Genomic DNA, 19035 nt, shown 5'->3' with positions numbered 1-19035 from the left:
GGTGCTGGAATCTTAAAGCGCATCAAGATAGATAAGTCCTCGGAACCTGCTGAAGTGTTTCCCAGGACATTGTGGGAGGCTAGGGAGGAAATTGCAGGTCCCCTAGCAGAGATATTTGAATCATTGACAGCCCCAGGTGAGGTGGTTGAAGATTGGGTGGCAAATATTGTGTCTTTGTTTAAGAGGGCTGCAGGGAAAAGCCTGGGAACTACAGGCCGGTGAGCCTAACATCTGTAGTAGGTAAGTTTTTAGAAGGTATTCTGAGAGATAGGATCTACAAGCACTTAGAGAGGCAAGGCCTGATTAGGGACAGCAGCACGACTTTGTGAGTAGAAAATCATGTCTTACGAATTTGATTGAGTTTTTGGTAGGGACAACCAAGAAGGTAGGTGAGGGCAGTGCAGTCAACATTGTCTACGTGGACTGTAGCAAGGCTTTTGACAAGGTACCACATGGTAGGTTAAATCTCACAGGATCCAGGATAAACTAGTCAATTGGATACAAAATTGGCTTGATGACAGAAGACAGAAGGTGGTTGTAGAGGGTTGTTTTTCAAACTGGAAACCTGTGACCAGCGATGTGCCTCAGGGATCAGTCCACTGTTATTGGTCATTTATATTAATGATTTGGATGAGAACAGAGGAGTTATGGTTAGTAAATTTGCAGATGATGCCAAGATTGGTGGCATGGTGGACAGTGAAGGTTATCTAGGATTGCATCATGATTTTCAACAATTGGGCCAGTGGGGTGAACATAAGAACATAAGAAATAGGAGCAGGAATAGGCCATCTAGCCCCTCGAGCCTGCCCCGCCATTCAATAAGATCATGGCTGATCTGTCGTGGCTCAGTTCCACATTCCCGCCCTCTCCCCATAACCCTTAATCCCCTTGCCTATCAAAAATCTATCAACCCGTGTCTTAAAAATATTGAGCGAGGCAGCCTCCACCACTTCAACAGGCAGAGAATTCCAGAGATTCACCACCCTTTGAGTGAAGAAGTTCCTCCTCAACTCCGTTCTAAACCGCCCCCCTTTGAATGGCAGATGGAGTTTAATTAATTTAGATAAATGTGAAGTGATGAATTTTGCTAGATCGACTTACTCAGTTAATGGTAAGGTGTTGGAGAGAGTTATAGGACAAAGAGATCCAGGGGTACAGGTTCATAGCTCCTTGAAAGTGAAGTCACAGGTGGACAGAGTGGTGAAGAAGGCATTCGGCATGCTTGGTTTCATTGGTCAGAACATTGAATACAAGAGTTAAAGCATCTTGTTAAAATTGTACAAGACATTGGTAAGGCCTCATTTGGAATACTGTGTACAGTTCCGGTCACCCTATTATAAAAAATATATTATGAAACTAGAAAGAGCGCAGAAAAGATTTAGGATGCGACCGGGACTTGATGGCTTGAGTTGTAAGGAGAGGCTGGATAAACTGAGAAATTTTTCCTTGGAGCATAGGAGACTTAGCAGTAGTAGGGGGGCGGGGTGGGTGGGGGGGTCTATAAAGTAATGAGAAGCATAGATAAGGTAGATAGTCAACAAGTTTTTCCAAAGGTAGTGGAGTGTAAAACTAGAGGACGTATGAGAGGGGAGAGATACAAAAGGGTCTAAAGGGGCAAATTTTTCACACAGAGGGTGGTGAGTGTCTGGAACATGCTGACAGAGGTAGTAGTAGAGGCAGGTACAATTTTGTCTTTTAAAAGGCATTTAGACTGTTACATGGGTAAGATTGGTACAGAGGAATATTGGCCAAACATGGGCTACTGGGACTAGCTTAATGGTAAAAACTGGGCGGCATGGACAACCTAGGCTGAAGGGCCTGTTTCCATGCTGCAACTTCTATGACTGTATGACTCTAAGTGGGCAATGTTCCATAAGCTAAGATTCATCCTCGTAGCCTGTCCTCCGGATCTTTTCCAAGACAAAATTACCTCACTCTGTAATGGCTCTGAAACCAAAACTTACTAAGCCAGTTTCTGCAACATACGTTGGCAATCCACTGACCAACGCCCAATGATCAGCAGGTGGACTCCTGAAGAAAAGACAGAGAAAAGAACAGGTTGTGCAACTGTGCCTTTTACCCATGGGAGAAAATAACTCAATGAGAGGTGCTTAAAACTTACGGAATGACTTTGATCTCCTCCTTTCCGTGTAGAATGTAGTCAATGATTTTGTGAAAGACTATTTCCTGCAAGATAACAATATACACAATGAACAGTCAATAAATGTAACGTGTAATAATAATAATTTGATAGGAATCTCTTTACAGCCTGCTGTGGCGGTACCAGACATGGCTGAGGTGGTTGGACACTTGCCTTCTGAGGCTGGAATTCTCTCAGACCCGACACAGGAGATGGGTGGGAACATGGAAATTTGGAACATGTCATGTTCCCGCCTCCATAGGTTCTTCCTGGAGGTGGGCTCCCAGCAGCAAGACTACCCGCTCAGCAGTGCTACACAAGTACTAAATGATCAGATGCTGATGCACTTGACCATCTCAGGGTGGCAAAGGCTGACTAACCCGCGCCCAAAATGTGGATGCATTCCCCCCCACACTGTGGTCCTGGCAATTTTTGGCCTTCTTTTAAAATACGCCATCTGCACCTTTTCATGAACATCTTCATTTTGAGATGCCCACTAGGTCTCCCTGGAGGCCTTGTGGTGCAGTGGATAATGTCCCTGCCTCTGTGCTGGAAGTTCAAGTCCCACTCCAGGACTTGCTTGCCAAGGAAGGTGCATTCATAACAGGTGTGTTGTCAACCTGCAAAATCCTTCCCACAGACCAATGACAGATGGTAAGTGTGGGTGGGACTCCTGGTTAGCCATACTTGATGCGGAGTGGGGCCCCTCAATCAATAAGCCATTGGCTAGTGACCTTTTCCAGGGAAAACCTCATTCTGGGAACAGATGAAAGTCTGCCTTGGGCACCACTAAGTGTGGGGAAGAGAAACAAAAACTAGGTTGCCCTCTGCCCGAGCAAGTCTTTCTTTTCGTATCAGAATCTTAAGCAATCACATGGAATTAAGTTAAAACATACTCTGCCATCAGGTGTCCTGGGACCTTGGTAAGGAGGGACTTCCCCCATAAGCACAGGCCACAAGTCGAAAAATTCCTGCAAATTAAGTAAGAGTTGGTCAATTTTTTTCTTGTTATAAAGAACAACATTAAAATTCATAGTTTATCTGGGGAAAGATAACAAGGCACAATTGGGAGAGCTACTGCAAGGCAGGAATATGCTTCGAACTTTAAATGACACCATGGAGAAAATAATCTTTTTTTTACAGGCTTTTTCAGGAAGATTAAAGTATTGTTGAGCTATTTCTAAGAGACGGCTATCTGCTCAAATACGCCTAAAGTCAGACAGGTCTTGAGGTGGGCCCAGCTGTAAATATGTCATAAAATCATAGAATCCCTACAGTGCAGAAGGAGGCCATTCAGCCCATCAAGCCTGCACTGACAAGAATCCCAGCCCAGGGATCAGTGAACTAATGCTCTCTCCCACCCCATCACTGGGCTTGTAGAGGTAACTTCACCCACTGAATATATCTACAACAATATGGCGGCCACATTCAGAGTGGGTGGTAATGATGGATGATGATTGTAACAATGCTAGCTGCCAACAAGTGAGTGGAATTCCAATGTTGTGAGGTTATTTTTTATTCACTCGTGGGACATGAACGTCCCTAGCTGAGCCAGCATTTATTGCCCACCCCTCGTTGCCCTTGAACAGAGTGGGTAGGCCATTTCAGATGGCAGTTGAGAGTCAACCACACTGCTGTGGATCTGGAGTCACATGTAGACCACACCAGGTAAGGATGGCAGATTTCCTTCCCTAAAATATATTAGTGAACCAGATGGATTTTTCCAAGAATTGGCAAAGGTTCCATGGTCATCAGTCTTAGGTCTAGACATTATTACATTCATTTCAAATTTCACCATCTGCCATGGTGATATTCAAACCCAGGTCTCCAGAACATTTGGTTGAGATTTTGGAATAATAGTCCAGTGTTAATACCACGAGGCCATCGCCTCATCAGATTGAATAAGAGTGAATTCAAAATTCAAATCCTCTAAATGAATGCAATTAACTGAGAAGTGTAACATTATCAGGCCCCCAAATCCCTTTCAACTTTGCTCCACTGCGCTATTGCACATACTGGAGATTATTAGCAGCCATTTTAATCCATTTTTCAGATAAAGCTTTAATCTGAGATGCCCTCTCTGGTGGATAAAGATATCCCACAGCACAACAATAACTTAAAGTTTACTTACTAGCATCTCAAGTAGGCTTACATTAACACTGCGATGAAGTTACTGTGAAAATCCCTTAGTCAACACACTCCGGTGCCTGCTCGGGTACACTGAGGGAGAATTTAGCATGGCCAATGCACCTAACCAGCACGTCTTTCGGACTGTAGGAGAAAACTTAGAGCACCCAGAGAAAACCTACGCAGACACGGGGAGAACGTGCAGACTCTGCACAGACAGCGAACCAAGCCGGGAATCGAAACCTGGGCCCCTGTCGCTGTGAGGCAGCAGTGCTAACCACTGTGCCAGCACGTCACCCTAGGGAAGCTCTCTTCAGTGCTCTGGCAAATATTTATCCTTCGATCAACATTACTAAAACCAAACATTTTGCTCATTTATCTCAATTCTGTTTGTGAGGTATTGGCCAAAAATTTCCCATCCTGCGGGCCACAGGAATTGTAGCGGGCTAGACGGAAAATTCGGCGCACCATTTAAAGGTCCGTTGAGCTCAGACGAGAATTTTTGGTCTTGGGGCGCAAGTGGCTGGAAAATCTTGTCAATTATCATGCACAGATTGACTGTTGCATCCCCTTATTCACTACAAATCAACACTTCAACAGTAATTAATCAGCAGTAAAGCATTCTGGGATGTTTTCTGGTCAGGAAAGATGATATATTGTTGGTCTGCTTCATGATATACTCAAACTAAGTTGGGCTCCTGTGCACATGGGGGAATTCAATCAGAAGACTACCAAAATCATTCGCAATGTGCTCGGTCCACAAGCACAGCCTGGATCACTGGTGCGACCAATGGAGTGGAAGTAGCAGGTGAGTCCCATGATACACAATATTTGCCTCAATGTTGTCTGTCGTGGAAAGTCTCCACTAAAGACGGCAAGGGGGTGGTGCGGTGGCACTGTGGTTAGCACTGCTGCCTCACAAGGGACCCGAGTTCAATTCCCAGCTTAGGTCACTGTGTCTGTGTGAAGTTTGCACGTTCTCCCCATGTCTGCATGGGTTTCCTCCCAAGGTCCAAAGATGTGCAGGTTAGGATTCATTGGCCATGTTAAATTACCCCTTAGTGTCCCTGGATGCATAGGTTAGAGAGATAAGCGGGGTAAATATGTGGAGTTAAGGCCTAGGTGGCATTGTTGCTGGTACAGACTTGATGGGCTGAATGGCCTCTTTCTGCACTGTAGGGATTCTATGATTTCTAAGACAAGTCTTTGTATCCGGGGGCACGAGGAATCGTAATGAAATGCATTGGGAATGTACCTCAGTTTTCAAAGTCATCCCATGCTTTTATTAGCACTGGACATGAATATTCCAACCCATTCCTAACTTATCTCCCACATTTTACCTGCCCATAAAATTCTGTTGTCCATAATTTAATTCACACTACGTTCCAATCACTGATCATGCCCGAACTCAGTGAAACACATTGGCTTTCAATTAAACAATGCTCGGATTTTAAAACTCTCAGCCTTGTTTTCAAATCCCGCCATGGCTCCATCCCTCCCCATCCCTGCAATATCCTCTGCTCCCACAACACTCTGAGATATTTTGCAGTCCTCAAATTCTGGCCTTTCGGGCATTCCAATTTTAATCACTCCACCATTCATGTCCGGGGTCTCTAAGCTTTAGAAATCCTTCCCTACACATCTCTGCCTTTCTATCATTCCCTTTTCTCCTTTAAGATTTACTTCTTTGGCTAAACTGTTGGTCATTGGCCCTCATATTTCCTTTTAGGATACAATAGAACCATAGAATCCCTACAGTGCAGAAAGAGGGCTATTCAACCCATCAAGTCTGCACCAATTCTCTGAAAGAACATCCCGCTTAAGCCCTCGCCTCCAACCTGTCCCCATAATCCCATACATTTACCATGGCCAAGCCATCTAACCTATACATCTTTAAACAATAGGGGAAAATTAACATGGTCAGTCCACCTAACCCACGCACCTTTGGACTATGGGAGGAAACCGGAGCACCTGGAGGAAACCCATGCAGACATGGGGAGAATGTGCAATCTCCACACAGACAGTGACCTAAGGCCAGAATTGAACCCAGGTCACTTGCACTGTGGGGCAGCAGTACTAACTACTGTGTCACTGCGTCGCCTAATGTGATTCCCTGTCAAATTTCAATTTATAATATTCCTGTGAAGTGGCTTGGGCCATTTTATCATATTAAAGGCATTCTATAAATATAGGTTTCTGATGTTGTTGCACAGTGACTTATTAATATTAACCAGCTCTTAAAAAAACCTGAACAAATTAATGATTCATAAACAAGGTTTTGCATTAAGTTTAGAAGCCAGATGGTGTGAACCTTACATGAAAGCAAATATATTTCTGCATTATTATGCTTGCAAGACACATCTTATGTTAGTGTAGAAATGGCAATTGTTAGACTGCATTAGCGAAAGTGATTTTGTTTTAGCAATTTTGCCTAAAATGGCCAATTCTGGTGCTCAAGTTCTTTATTGCATGTTTACAACAAACCTTTTATCCTATTTTTATTGCTATTCAGCATGAGAAGAATGAATTCAATAAGTTAAAGGTTTTCTTGCAAATGTATGGTATTGAGACACATCTATTAACAAGTACATAGTCCGTTGAAAACAACATTGCAGGTAGACAGGGTGGTGAAGAAGGTGTTTAGCAGACTGACCTTCATCAGTCAGGGTATTGGGTGCAATGAGTTGGGACATTATGTTACAGTTGTATAAATCATTGGTGAGGCTGAATTTGGAGTATTGTGTACAGTTTTGGTCACCCTGTTATAGGAAAGACATTGATAAACTGGAAAGAGTGCAAAGAAGATTTACGAGGATGTTACCAGGACCAGTGGGCCAACTACAGAGAGAAGTTGGCCAGGCTAGGACTTTATTCCTTGGAACATAGGAGAATGAGGGGTGACTCAAGAAAAGCATAGATAGGATGAACGCACATAGTCCTTTTCCCAGGGAAAGGGATTTGAAAACTAGATGGCATAGGTTTAAGGTGAGAAGGGAAAGATTTAAAAGGGACCTGAAGGGCAACTTCATCATGCAAAGGGTGGTGTCTATATAGAATGAGCTGCCAGAGAAAATGTTTGAGGCAGGTACAATAGCAACATTTAACAGATGTTTGGATAAGTACATGGATGGAAAGGGTTAAAGAGATATGGGCCAAACATGCGTAATTGGGACTAGCTGGGAGGGCACCATGGTCAGCATGGATCGGTTGGGCTGAAGGGCCTATTTCCATAGTGTATTGCTCTATGGGTTCCATTGTAGTTTGATTTGAATTAGCTGGACTCGGGTTGCATAAGTGAGCTACAACTGGTCACTGGGTTATGTTTAGAAAAGATTCCCACTCCTGATTGTTAGCCAGTGAAAATGGACAAGGGTGAGCTTAACCTTATCCAAATGCATTGCAAGTGAATAACCCATCTACATTCTCCATTTATATTACAAGTATAGCTTTGTCAGTGAAACACCAAAGATGTATTGAGGCCTAATAAACTGAAGCATGACAAAGGAGGAAGAAAATTAGAGAAGAATGCTTAGTATTTATTAAAATATGGTATTTGGTTCAGAAGTGTTGACTGCTCCTCAAGACAAATTGCAAGAACACCAACGCATGAGGAAGGCGTGCCAACCACGCAGCACTCTCTCCTCATTCCATATAAATGTGTTGTTTTCCCTGACATTTAGTTCTTGCAAATTGTCCTGATGAGTGTAAAATGAAAAACTTTGATAGAACGTCTCTTTTCTTCAGCAATACTTAATTCTGCATCATCGAATGGCTATTCTTCAAAGCACTCAATCCTTTCTTTTAAACATGAAGCCTGGCCATGTCAGCACCAATTAAATTATTGCCTCATATACATTGCTGCCAATTATATCGAATGCATCATTAACACATGAGTTACATTTTTGCATCTGAATGATAAGCTGCTTAATAGAATTCAAATCAATGTTACTTAGCTGTAGAAGAGAGAGAATGAGAGGTTTTCATCTATTCACCACGTATGTTAACAAGTTGGTTGAAGGAGTGGGAAGGTATGTAAATCCAAGTTTGCAGATAACACCACATTAAGGGCAACAGAAAATAGCGCAGAAAGGATTAGAATTCTATTAAGGGACATGGCTTGAGATTAAGTGACTAATCAAAACTGTGGTAGATGGAGTTCCTTGTGAGGAAATGTGTATCATCCATTTTAGATTTAAGGAAGTTGAATCAGAATATGTTTGAAATGGCATTAGTCTAAGAACTATGGAGAAGCAAAGAGATTTCCATCCACATGCACAAAAACCACTAAAAATGTGTGAAGGAGCACAAAACATCTCTTGGCTAAGAGATGTTGGCATTTAACCAGGGAGTTGGAATATAAAAGGGGGGAAGTGATGCTTCAGTTATCAGAGCCTTGACCAGTTCCTATCTAATGTAGGTGCCCCACCTCTGGAGGGGTATATGAGCCTTGGAGGGGGTATAGTGTAGATACATCAAAACAATGGCAAGGCTTAAATGGTTAAATTATAAACAAACATTCTATAAACCTGGCCTTCATTCCTATGGGCTTAGAAAGTAATGGGTTAGGACTAATCACGGTGTTTAAAATAATAAAAGGATTCGATGGGGTGGAGGAAAATCAGGATTTTTTTGCAAACAAAGATTAGTGGAAAATCTGGAATTCTCTTCCTCCGTAGAACGTGGATGTTCTGACTAACATTTTTATTATTGCAGAATGGGAAGGAACAGGTGATGAGGTGGGTAAGTGAATTGAAAATAGTTATTTATTAGTCACAAGTAGGCTTATACTAACACTGCAATAAAGTTGCTGTGAAAATCGCCCAGTGGCCAAACTCCAGCACATTCGGGTACATTGAGGGGGAATTTAGCATGACCAGTGCATCTAATCTGCATGTCTTTTAAACTGTGAGAAGAAAGTGGAACACCTGGAGGAAACCCACGCAGACATGAGGAGAACATGCGGACCCTGTACAGAGAGTGACCCAAGTCAGGAATCAAACCCGGGTCCCTGGCGCTGTGAGACAGCAGTGCTAACTACTGTGCCACCATGTCGCCCAGTATTTATGTTCCAGATGTACCTCCTCTCATCCTTTTTATTTAACCCAATAAATCTTGCCTTAGATTGCTTTGTCCCTTATGGTATCATCTAGCTTCCCTGTGAATGTATCCATTTTCAAGTACTCCCTGCTGCAAGGAGTTCCAAATTTAACCACAATCCTGAAATTGGTTAATTTATAGTGGTTGGATTGTGATTATTTTTTTTCCCGCACTTGCAAGAAACCTCGGGTAGAATTTTGAGAATGGCATGCAATCGGTGCTTGCCATCTGTGAGAGTTGGCGTGTAACACACTACCACTGACTCTCACACTCCCACTGAAATTTAATTCTCACTTGAGCATTAATTGGCAGTGGTCAGGACTTTTATCCAGCCTTGGAAGGAAATCTTGCCCAAGAGAGTTGTTGGCCAACCATTCTTACATTTTGTGCATTTATGTACAGAGCTGTTATCTGGGTGACTGTTCCCACACTGCCCAAATGGCCTGGGAATGGTTTTCTTACAGGTTTCAACTCTTCAAGAACTCCAGTCCTTGTAGCAGGCTGTCTGAGCATTGCTTGTCAAAGCATCTGTACTTCACATTTTCCAACTATTGGAAAAAGGTGGCACAAAACAAGGAAAAACACTCAAATCTCGATGAGGCATTCAGTTAATCAACAGCTACACTGTTCAATTTAAATAGTGGGGTTTCCTGCAGTACCAGTGGTTGAGATAACTGGGCATCAGAACGTCAAGGTGTCAACAATCAAACACAATGAAAGTCCGAAAAAAACTTCTGGCTATTGAAAAAAATAATTGTTGTGACTGGCTTTCATTTGATAATTCCTGAATATCGGAAGCCAATATTCAGAGTACGCCACATTTTTCATAGTAGCCAATAGCTGTCACAGTGGTTCACAATATCAAGGTACTTAAATCAATATAATGGACAAAGTGTGCTCCAAACCTTCTGCTTGGTCATGTCTAGGAGTCCTACTGAGTATCTCTCACAGTTCAGGTAGGCTCTAACTGTGTAAAGAGCCTTGTGAAACTGTCGCTCAATGTCTGTCAGTTCTTCAAAAACTTTGTTTGCCGACCATAAAAGAACCTATAGGAATGAAAGAAATAAAACCGTATTAGTGTAAAGCAACTCAAATCTGTGCCACACATGAACCAGACTTCAACAGATGCAAATATACTCCCTGGCCTTCCCTTCCCAGCCTCAGCAATGTACTACAATGGAAGAGCATGTGTACATTTACAACAAAAACCATCAAAAAATTAAATTCATGTACTCAGAGTTATAAGGCGGGATATTCCAGCCACACCTGTCCCAAAACCGGGAAATGCCCCTCGAAGCCAATGGACCTTTCCACGGTTCGCCCTTCGCCCTCTCCGATTCCTGCGGCAGGTGGGATGGTAAAAGTCCTCCCAAGGTGTAGCCTCAGACATGTTTGTTTCCCCAATAAAGGAACTAATTTTGTGCTTCGGATTGTTGGTATCCTCTGATTCCAGCATAGAATCATTGAGTCCCTACAATGCAGAAGAAGGCCATTCAGCCCATCGGGTCTGTACCAACTCCCTGACAGAATATCTTGCCTAGTCCCTCTCCCCGCCCTATCCCCTTTACCCCATACATTTTACCATGGCTAATCCATCCAACTTACACATCCTTGGAAAGTAAAGGGTCAATCTTATCATGGCCAATCCACCGAATCTGCACATCTTTGGAGTGTGGGAGGAAACCGGAGCACCCGGAAGAGACCCACGCAGACATGGGGAGAACATGCATACTCCACACAGGCGGTGACCCAAGGCCAGAATTGAACCTGGCTCCCTAGCACTGTGAGGCAGCAATGCTAGCCTGGTCACAGACTTAATTTAAATACAGGCCGGAATTCTCTAACCTCGCCCATGGCTGAGATTCTCCAGTCCTGCTGCAGTGAATGGAGATCGGGCTGAGCATCAAATTCTCCATTCTTGCTGGCAGCGCCAGTGACACCAGAGATTTCCAGCCAGAGTCAGAAAACAGAATGGAATGGATTGATAGATCTTCTCCAAACAACATAACAAAGTCATGAGGCAGTAATGTACACATTATGCTTGAGGATGAAGAGGGTAACTTTTTTAAAATTCATTTATGTGACACGAGCGTCGCTGGCTGGACCAGTATTTGTGGCCCATCCCTTGTTGTCTGTGGGCAGCTGAGATAAACCACAATGCTGTGCCTCTGGAGTCACATGTAGGCCAGACCAGGTAAGGATGGCAGATTTCCTTCCATAAAGGACCTTAGTGAACCAGATGGGTTTTTCCGACAATGGTTTCATGGTCACTAGTAGATTCTTAAATCCAGATATTTGAATTTAACTTCCACCATCTGCCTTGGCGGGATTCGAACCCAGAACATTAGCTGGGTTTCTGGACTAAGAGTCTAGCGACAATACCTCTAGGCCATTGCCTCCCCAACTTCACCCATTAATGCATTTAGCTCAGTAATATAAATTAGTGATCCTTCCACTTAATACTGGGAGATTGTTTATGTTGTGTGACACTGTTTCTGATGATAGAAGTTCACAGAAAGCTGTTTGCAAACTGAAGGGACCATTTGCTTCTCTTGGTGACCAAGGGATCACCATCAGGAAGGCAGAACCAGCACCAATTCAGCCAGTTGAGGTTGAGGAGTAAGCAAACTACATAATTCTATAGCAGGCCAGAGTGTCCTGGAGAAAGAAGAAAGAAGGGAGCATTCTGTGACCATCGCTTGTGAGCGACTCAAGTTTTTCTTAGGTCACATAGACTGAGGCGGGAGTGACTGACCTTGACACCAATGTGACCCCCTCACTAAGCGTGGCATCAAGGAATCCCAACAAAATTGAAATCAATAGGAATTAGGGTAAAATCTCTCCACACTTGAAGTCAAATAGGTTTCAGAGGAGATGGATGTAGTTGCCGGAAGCCAAACATCTCAGTCCTCATCACTGCATGAGTGCCTCAGGATGGTATCCTAGGCCCAGCCATCACTAGATGCTTCATCAGTGACTTTGCTTAATCAGATGGCAAGAAATGGGAATGTTCACATATCATTCAAAACCATTAGCAACTCCCCAAATACTAAAGCAGTCCATGCCTGCAAGCAAAAAGATCAGGACAGCATTCAAGCTTGGGTTGATAAGTGGCAAGTAACATTGGGCCATACACATGCCAGGCTATGACTATCTCCAACAAGTGAGAATCTAACCAGGTCTACTTGACATTGCCATTGTAATTCCCCACCATCAACATCTGGGGGTTACCATTGACTAGAAACTGAATTGAACATATAATGGCAACAAGAACACGTTAGAAGTTGGGAACTCTGTCATGGGTAACTCACTTCCTGATCCCCCGAAGCCTATCCACTATCTACAAGGTCACGCGTGTGATGGAATACTCTCCACTTCCCTGGATATGTGCAGCTCCAACCACATTCAAGATACTTGGCACCATCCGAAACAAAGCAGCCCTCTTGATCAGCACTCCATCCTCCAATTTTAACATGCACTTCCTCCACCACAGGTACACACTGGCACCAGTGTACGCTGTCTTTAAGATGCACTGCAGCAAATCATCAAGGCTCCTTCAACAGCATCTTCCAAACCCATAAAAGCTCCCACCTAGAAGGATAGGGTAACAAATGCATGGAACACAAGCACCTGATAATTCCTCTCTAAGTTACACACCATTCTGACTTGGAACTCTGGCCCTGATTTTATCAGCACCCAGGGGCAGGTGAGGCTCACAGGACTGCATTCTCCGTTGGCCTCGGGGGCGATCTTCCAAGCTTCGGGTGGGCATGCCGGTAAAATTCCAGCCTCTATTTCCAATCTTTCACTGTCATTTTGTCAAAATCCTGGAACGCCCTCTCCAATAGCACTGTAGGTGCACCTGCAACACGTGGACTGCAACAAGGCAAGAAGGAGGCTCACTAATGCTTCCTTTAGGACAATTAGGGATAGACAATATATTGTCAGAATATCCACGTGCCATGAATGAAGTTAAAAAAAGACAAGCAGGTCCTTGTTACAACAGAAATGGGGTCTGAGTGACATTCACTGAACATCTCTTTGAACTATATACAGAGCCACCCTGCTTTATATTGCACTGAAAGCAATGAGTGTGGAACAAGCTGATAGTGACCCTAGGATACTAGAGAATGAAGTATCAACCCAACTGCTCATGCATGAGGAAGACAAGACTGTAAAAAAATAATTTCATGGGATATGGGCATTGTGATAGTCTTTTGTTGGAGATGGTCATTGCTGGGTACTTGTGTGGCAATGATATGTGCCACTTATCAGCGCAATCTTCATGGATAGTTGAGCCTTGAACATCACCCTGAGAACCTTTGGAGAGTTATTGTATTCTCTACAACCCATACTTAGAGAGTGAAATTGATTTCTGAAGAACAGAAGGAGTGTGTGGGCAAAGTTCAGGAGTCAATGGCTTCTGTCGTTTAAACAGCAGCCATAACCAATAAGTAGTTTGAATATGGATGCATATATTTTACAAATCATTTCTCCCGAGCCAAGAGGAACAGGACTGCTCCCCCGACAGCCGAGCATTCCAATCCTTCCCACCTCTGTTGCCTCTATAAACCGCACCCCTACCCCCCACCCTTCTGAGTCACATCTCTGAGTCATAGTCAGCAAGACAAGACACCCAGTATTCACTCTGCTCCAATGGGTGAGCTGTCAATGGAGGCATGACAGGATCGAGTAACTTGTTCAGTTAATGTTCGTGAGGCCAGAGCTCAGGTTTGGCCCAACTTTGGGCCTTCCAGCTCAGCCGGGAGTTGTCATTGCTGTCACAAGAAACTGGGCGTGATGAACTTTGATCCCGTCGTGTCCGACTAAGGAGGTGGAATTCTTTGACAATCGCTGGGGTAGAAGTTAAAGGAAGAGGGTAGCTGCTAAGTGGGGTGAGGGTGAGAGTTTCCAGTGAGCTGCCTGAAGGCCGGTTGCTGCTGTGAAGCTGCCTCGGGGGTTGCAATTTTGTATAAATGGAATGAACTCAGAGAAATGCAGGAAATGTGCTTGCGTTGCAAATTCAAACAGCAGGCACTAGACCACATTGCACTTCAGTTCTCAAATCTATTCCATCATTTTTTATCAGCCTATATCTTTTATCTCACCCTGGGCATAAAGACTGCCTGGCTGATTGGCCCATCTATCAACCTTAACAGTGGATGAGCCACATAAAATCACCATTAATTGCCTCCTTAAAGGGCTCAATTGCCCACTTAATTGCTGGTGGACGCACTTCAGACTCCCGCACTTGCCCTCTGATAATGTTGAGTGCGGGCGAGGTGAAGTCAGGATGTATGCCTGACATCTTTCGTGTGATTTCACGTACTTCTGGCTCAGGCGCGCACCCGCACAATCAACGCAACATTCTGGCCATGGATATTCAGAAGGCATTTGAGACGCTGACTGAAAAAGTCTGCATGCAGCAAGATCGGGACATCGTTCAGGCTTGGGCTGACAAGTGGCAAATAATTTTGTGCCACATACGTGCCGGGCAATGGTCATCTCCAACAAGGGAGAATCTAACCAGTTCCACTTAACATTAAACAGCATTGCCATTGTAATTCCCCACCATCAACATCTGGGGGTTACCATTGACCAGAAACTGAACTGGACATATAATGGCCTCAAGAACATATTGGAAGTTAGGAACTCTGTCATGAGTAACTCACCTCCTGATTCCCCCAAAGCCTGTCCATCATCTACAAGGAACAAGTCATGATTGTGATGGAATACTCTGTGCTTGCCTAGATGAGTGCAGCTCCAACAGCATTCAAGAGACTTTGCACAATCCAAGACGAAGTAGGATGAGATAGGTATAGAGGGATTTGGGACAAATGCGGGCAGTTGGGACTAGCTTAGAGGTTAAAAAAAGAGATGGCATGGACAAGTTGGGCCTAAGGGTCTGTTTCCATGCTGTAAACCTCTATGACTCTAGTCTTCTTGATCAGCATTCACTTTTAACATGTCTGCCCTCCACCACTGGTGCACATGGGCAGCAATGTGCACTGTCTTCAGCAAATCATTAAGGCCCCTGCAACAGCACCTTCCAAATCCATGAGCATTTGAGAAGTGAAGGTATAAAATGATGACAGGGTTAAATGCCGTAAGTAGAGAGAAATTGTGCCCAATGGAAGGGTCGAGAACCCGACACCACATATTTAAGTTGATTGGTGAAGGAACCGGAGGCAATATTTTTTTCACCCTTTGAGCGGTTAGGATTTGGAATGTTTTGCAGGTGGGGAAATGGATTCGGTAGTGGCTTTCAGAAGGGGATTGGATAAATGTTTGAAGGAGAAATGTATCGCAACGATTTCGGGCGAGAGCCTGAAAGTGGAACTAACTTACTCATTCTTTGGAGTAGCTAGCTCAACTCAAAGGGCTGAATGGCCTCCTTCTTTGCTGTACTGTTCTATAATTGTATGAAAAGGCTGTTAGCTGAGGATCGCTAGCTCTGAATTGGAGATAATCTTGTTATTGGGCAGGGAACTGGATGGAATGTATGAAGCAAAGGGTTAGGGTGACTAGATGCTCCTGGAATGGAGGGAATGACAGATCCTTCCCAAAGGATTACAGAAGGATGTGACTTAAGCAGAATAATTACAGTTGCAAATTATCAAAGAAGCAAGAAAGAACTTGCACTTATGTAATGTCTTTCACAACCTCAGAATGTCCCAAAGTGCATCAATGCCAAAGAATTACTTCTAAAGTATAATCACTGTCATAATGTCAGAAAACAAGGCTGTAAAGTTACACAAAGCAAGGTTCCACAAACTACAAAATAAAATGGACAGCTAATCTATTTCTACATCATTTCTGATGTTGGTTCAGAGATTAACTTTGGCCAAAGATGTGTGGGTTAGGTTGATTGGCCATGCTAAACTGCCCCTAGTATTAGGGGGATTAGTAGGGTAAATATGTGGGGTGACAGAAAAGGGGCCTGGATGGGATTGTGGCCGGTGCAGACTCGATGGGCCGAATGGCCTCCTTCAGCACTGTAGGGATTCTATGATGATTCTATGAACATATTTTCTAAATAACTCCAGGGTCCGTTACCAATCACATGAGGGAGAGACTGCAACTCTGTTTAATGTCTCATCTAAAGCACAGTGCCTCTGACAGTGCAGTCCTCTCTCAGGCTTGCAATCAAACAACAGCCCCACTTCCAACACTGCAAACTTAAGCATTGATTGGCAGTGGGCAGGACTTCCTTGCACCTTTGGAAGCAAGTCCCACACTTTAGATCTGTCCACCAATCAGATTGCCTGACAGATCTCCAATCTGATAATAAAAACACAATACTGTGGATGCTGGAATCTGAACCAAAAAATGCTGGAAAATCTCAGCAGGTCTGACGGCAACTGTGGAGGGAGAATAGAGCCAATGCTTCCAGTCCAAGCGACCCTTCGTCAGATCTCCAACCCTTCCAGACACAGCGCTGCAGTGGCCAGAAGTGGTAACGCAGCCCTCTGCCTGGAACTGAGTCCCAGGAAAGGGCCTGGAGGGTAGGGGACATTCTGGTAGGGGTGGCAAGTAAACAGTGATGGAACATGGAGGCCTGAGATGGAGAAAGGTTTTTTTTGCCTCCTCTGTTTTCTAACATCCCTATACCTGCTCCTGCCTATCTAAAAACAGAGGCTGGGAGGGAACAGACCCTTCGGTGGCCATTAAGTGGCCACTTAAGGACATTAATAGGTGAAAGGATGGGTTTTTTGTCCATGGCCCTGCCCACCCAAGCATGAAAATGTGTCTCAGAACCTGCATTGGCAAAGGAAGGGGAGAAATGTAGAATTCTGCCCCTAGAGTCCATGATGTATTGCTTCTGAACGCAAACAATCTGCAAACTCTTTAAAATTGTGATCAAACACCCCAATACTTTCACTTGGTAATACAGATAACCTGAAAATACCATAAGTTGTGGCATATAAGTCAATCTGATATATAAGGTGACCCCAGTTTTCCAACACGAAAATCATGCTTGGTATGTTAGTTAATGCTCTTTACATCCGTGACACGCTGTATTTGCATTAGATTGAGCCTTAGTTTTACACCGTACCATTGGATGTTTTACTTACCAGTGCCTTATGGCAAAGAATCAAGTAGGCAGTGCAGGCTGCACTGCGAAGCTGCCCAGGAATGAGGACACACCCACTCCTGGCATTGAATGCAGGCAATGTTTCAAATGGTGACCCCTCCCCCACCCCCACTCTGCCCCCCCCACCTCCCCCCCCCGGCCCCACTCCCCCCAATCCCATGGTTCACCTTTCTAGTTGGCACATAAGTCGACCCCTGTTTTTTGGAGGAACTTTCCAAGGCTTCGAAGCTCAACTTATATGCCAAAACCTATCGACAGCGCCCAAAAGGAATGGGTTACCTGGCCTCTCCGCGTTTCACAGTTATGAAGGTAGCTCAGATGATAGATTTTGAGGTTCAAAGTGGCAAAGTTGAGATATTTCGAGAAGAGCTGAAAGAAAGAAGTGGACCATCCATAAGTGAATTGTTACACACACGTTTGGCATCAATCCGCTCCAACCTTTATGTGTGAAAGACTTACATCTTCATCCTCCTCAGTAAAATAAGGTCCATCTAACTTATTGGTTGCCATGATCACAGCCACAACCTCTTTACCATTCATTATGGGGGTTGCAAGTATACACTTTGTTTGGTATTCAGTCAGTTCATCCGCAAAGGTGCTGTAGGTCGTGGACTAAATCCAGAGAAAAGAAAACAAACAGATATTAGCAGTCTGTGGGGGAATGTGAGGAAAGTAAAGGGTAAAGTGATACAAGGAGAAAATTGATCTATTTTATATTTTATAATGAAGTGATCTCCAACCTCAAGCTTTCCTGTTCTGATTTAATAACTGCCTTCAGTATATACTGTATTTTTTTGTAATTCATTCACAGGACATGGGCATCGCTGACTGGCCAACATTTATTACCCATCCCTAGTTGCCCTAGGAGGGCAGTTGAGAGTCAACCACATTGCTGTGGCTTTGGAGTCACATGTTGGCCAGACCAGGTAAGGACGGCAGATTTCCTTCCTTAAAGGACATTAGTGAACCAGATGTTTTTCTCCCCCCAACAATCAACAATAGGTCATCAGTAGATTATTAATTCCAGTTAATTTTTATTGAATTCAAATTCCACCATCTGCCGTGATGGGATTCGAGCCTGGGCCCACAGAACATTAGCTGAGTTTCTGGATTAACAGACCAGCGATAATACCACTAGGCCATCACTTCCTTGCTTACTTCATTAATAATAGTTCTTTGCTTTTAAGATACCTTGGCCCTATGACCTTTCATAGGTCTTGTCCCCATACTATGCACAATCCTACAGATGCTATTCTCTGAAGCTTCTACCAGTGTAACTCAATGCACCTATATAAAGGTGCAAAAGAGCAGTCCTCCAATTTTTCTTGTTCCCCTCTGCTTATAATTGAAGAAGTATCCCACCACATATGAGGCATGGATATCAGTGAAGGTAAGCTGAAATCTCCATATTAGGTCTTCACTCAGCCTTCTTGTTTATAGAGAAGAGACTTCATCTGTTTCAGTCTTTTCTGGGAAGAGCTTTCTCAGTTCTTGTGCCACTTTATTCATAAAATCCCTACAGTACAGAAAGAGGCCATTTGGCACATTGAGACTGCATTGACTCTCTGACAGAACA

At 43.8% G+C, this 19035-nt stretch overlaps 1 protein-coding gene across 1 annotated transcript in view; it reads right to left on the bottom strand.

Annotated features, from left to right (window-relative positions):
• The window catches only part of LOC145347244 (rod cGMP-specific 3',5'-cyclic phosphodiesterase subunit beta-like), a 61262-nt gene that overhangs the window by 33178 nt on the left and 9049 nt on the right, over window positions 1-19035 (bottom strand). The window contains exons 2-7 of the mRNA XM_080195033.1: window positions 17919-18071; window positions 17739-17828; window positions 10270-10410; window positions 3037-3111; window positions 2123-2187; window positions 1965-2031 (exon numbers count right to left, since the gene is read on the bottom strand). Of these exons, the coding sequence (XP_080051159.1) occupies window positions 1965-2031; window positions 2123-2187; window positions 3037-3111; window positions 10270-10410; window positions 17739-17828; window positions 17919-18071 (591 nt within the window). The remainder of the gene's footprint in view (window positions 1-1964; window positions 2032-2122; window positions 2188-3036; window positions 3112-10269; window positions 10411-17738; window positions 17829-17918; window positions 18072-19035) is intronic.

Source organism: Carcharhinus amblyrhynchos, chromosome 1 (assembly GCF_965287045.1).
Source record: "Carcharhinus amblyrhynchos chromosome 1, sCarAmb.v2.hapA, whole genome shotgun sequence".
NCBI lineage: Eukaryota > Metazoa > Chordata > Chondrichthyes > Carcharhiniformes > Carcharhinidae > Carcharhinus > Carcharhinus amblyrhynchos.
Note: the sequence above shows the minus strand (reverse complement) of the source record. Positions and strands in the feature narration are given on the sequence as shown.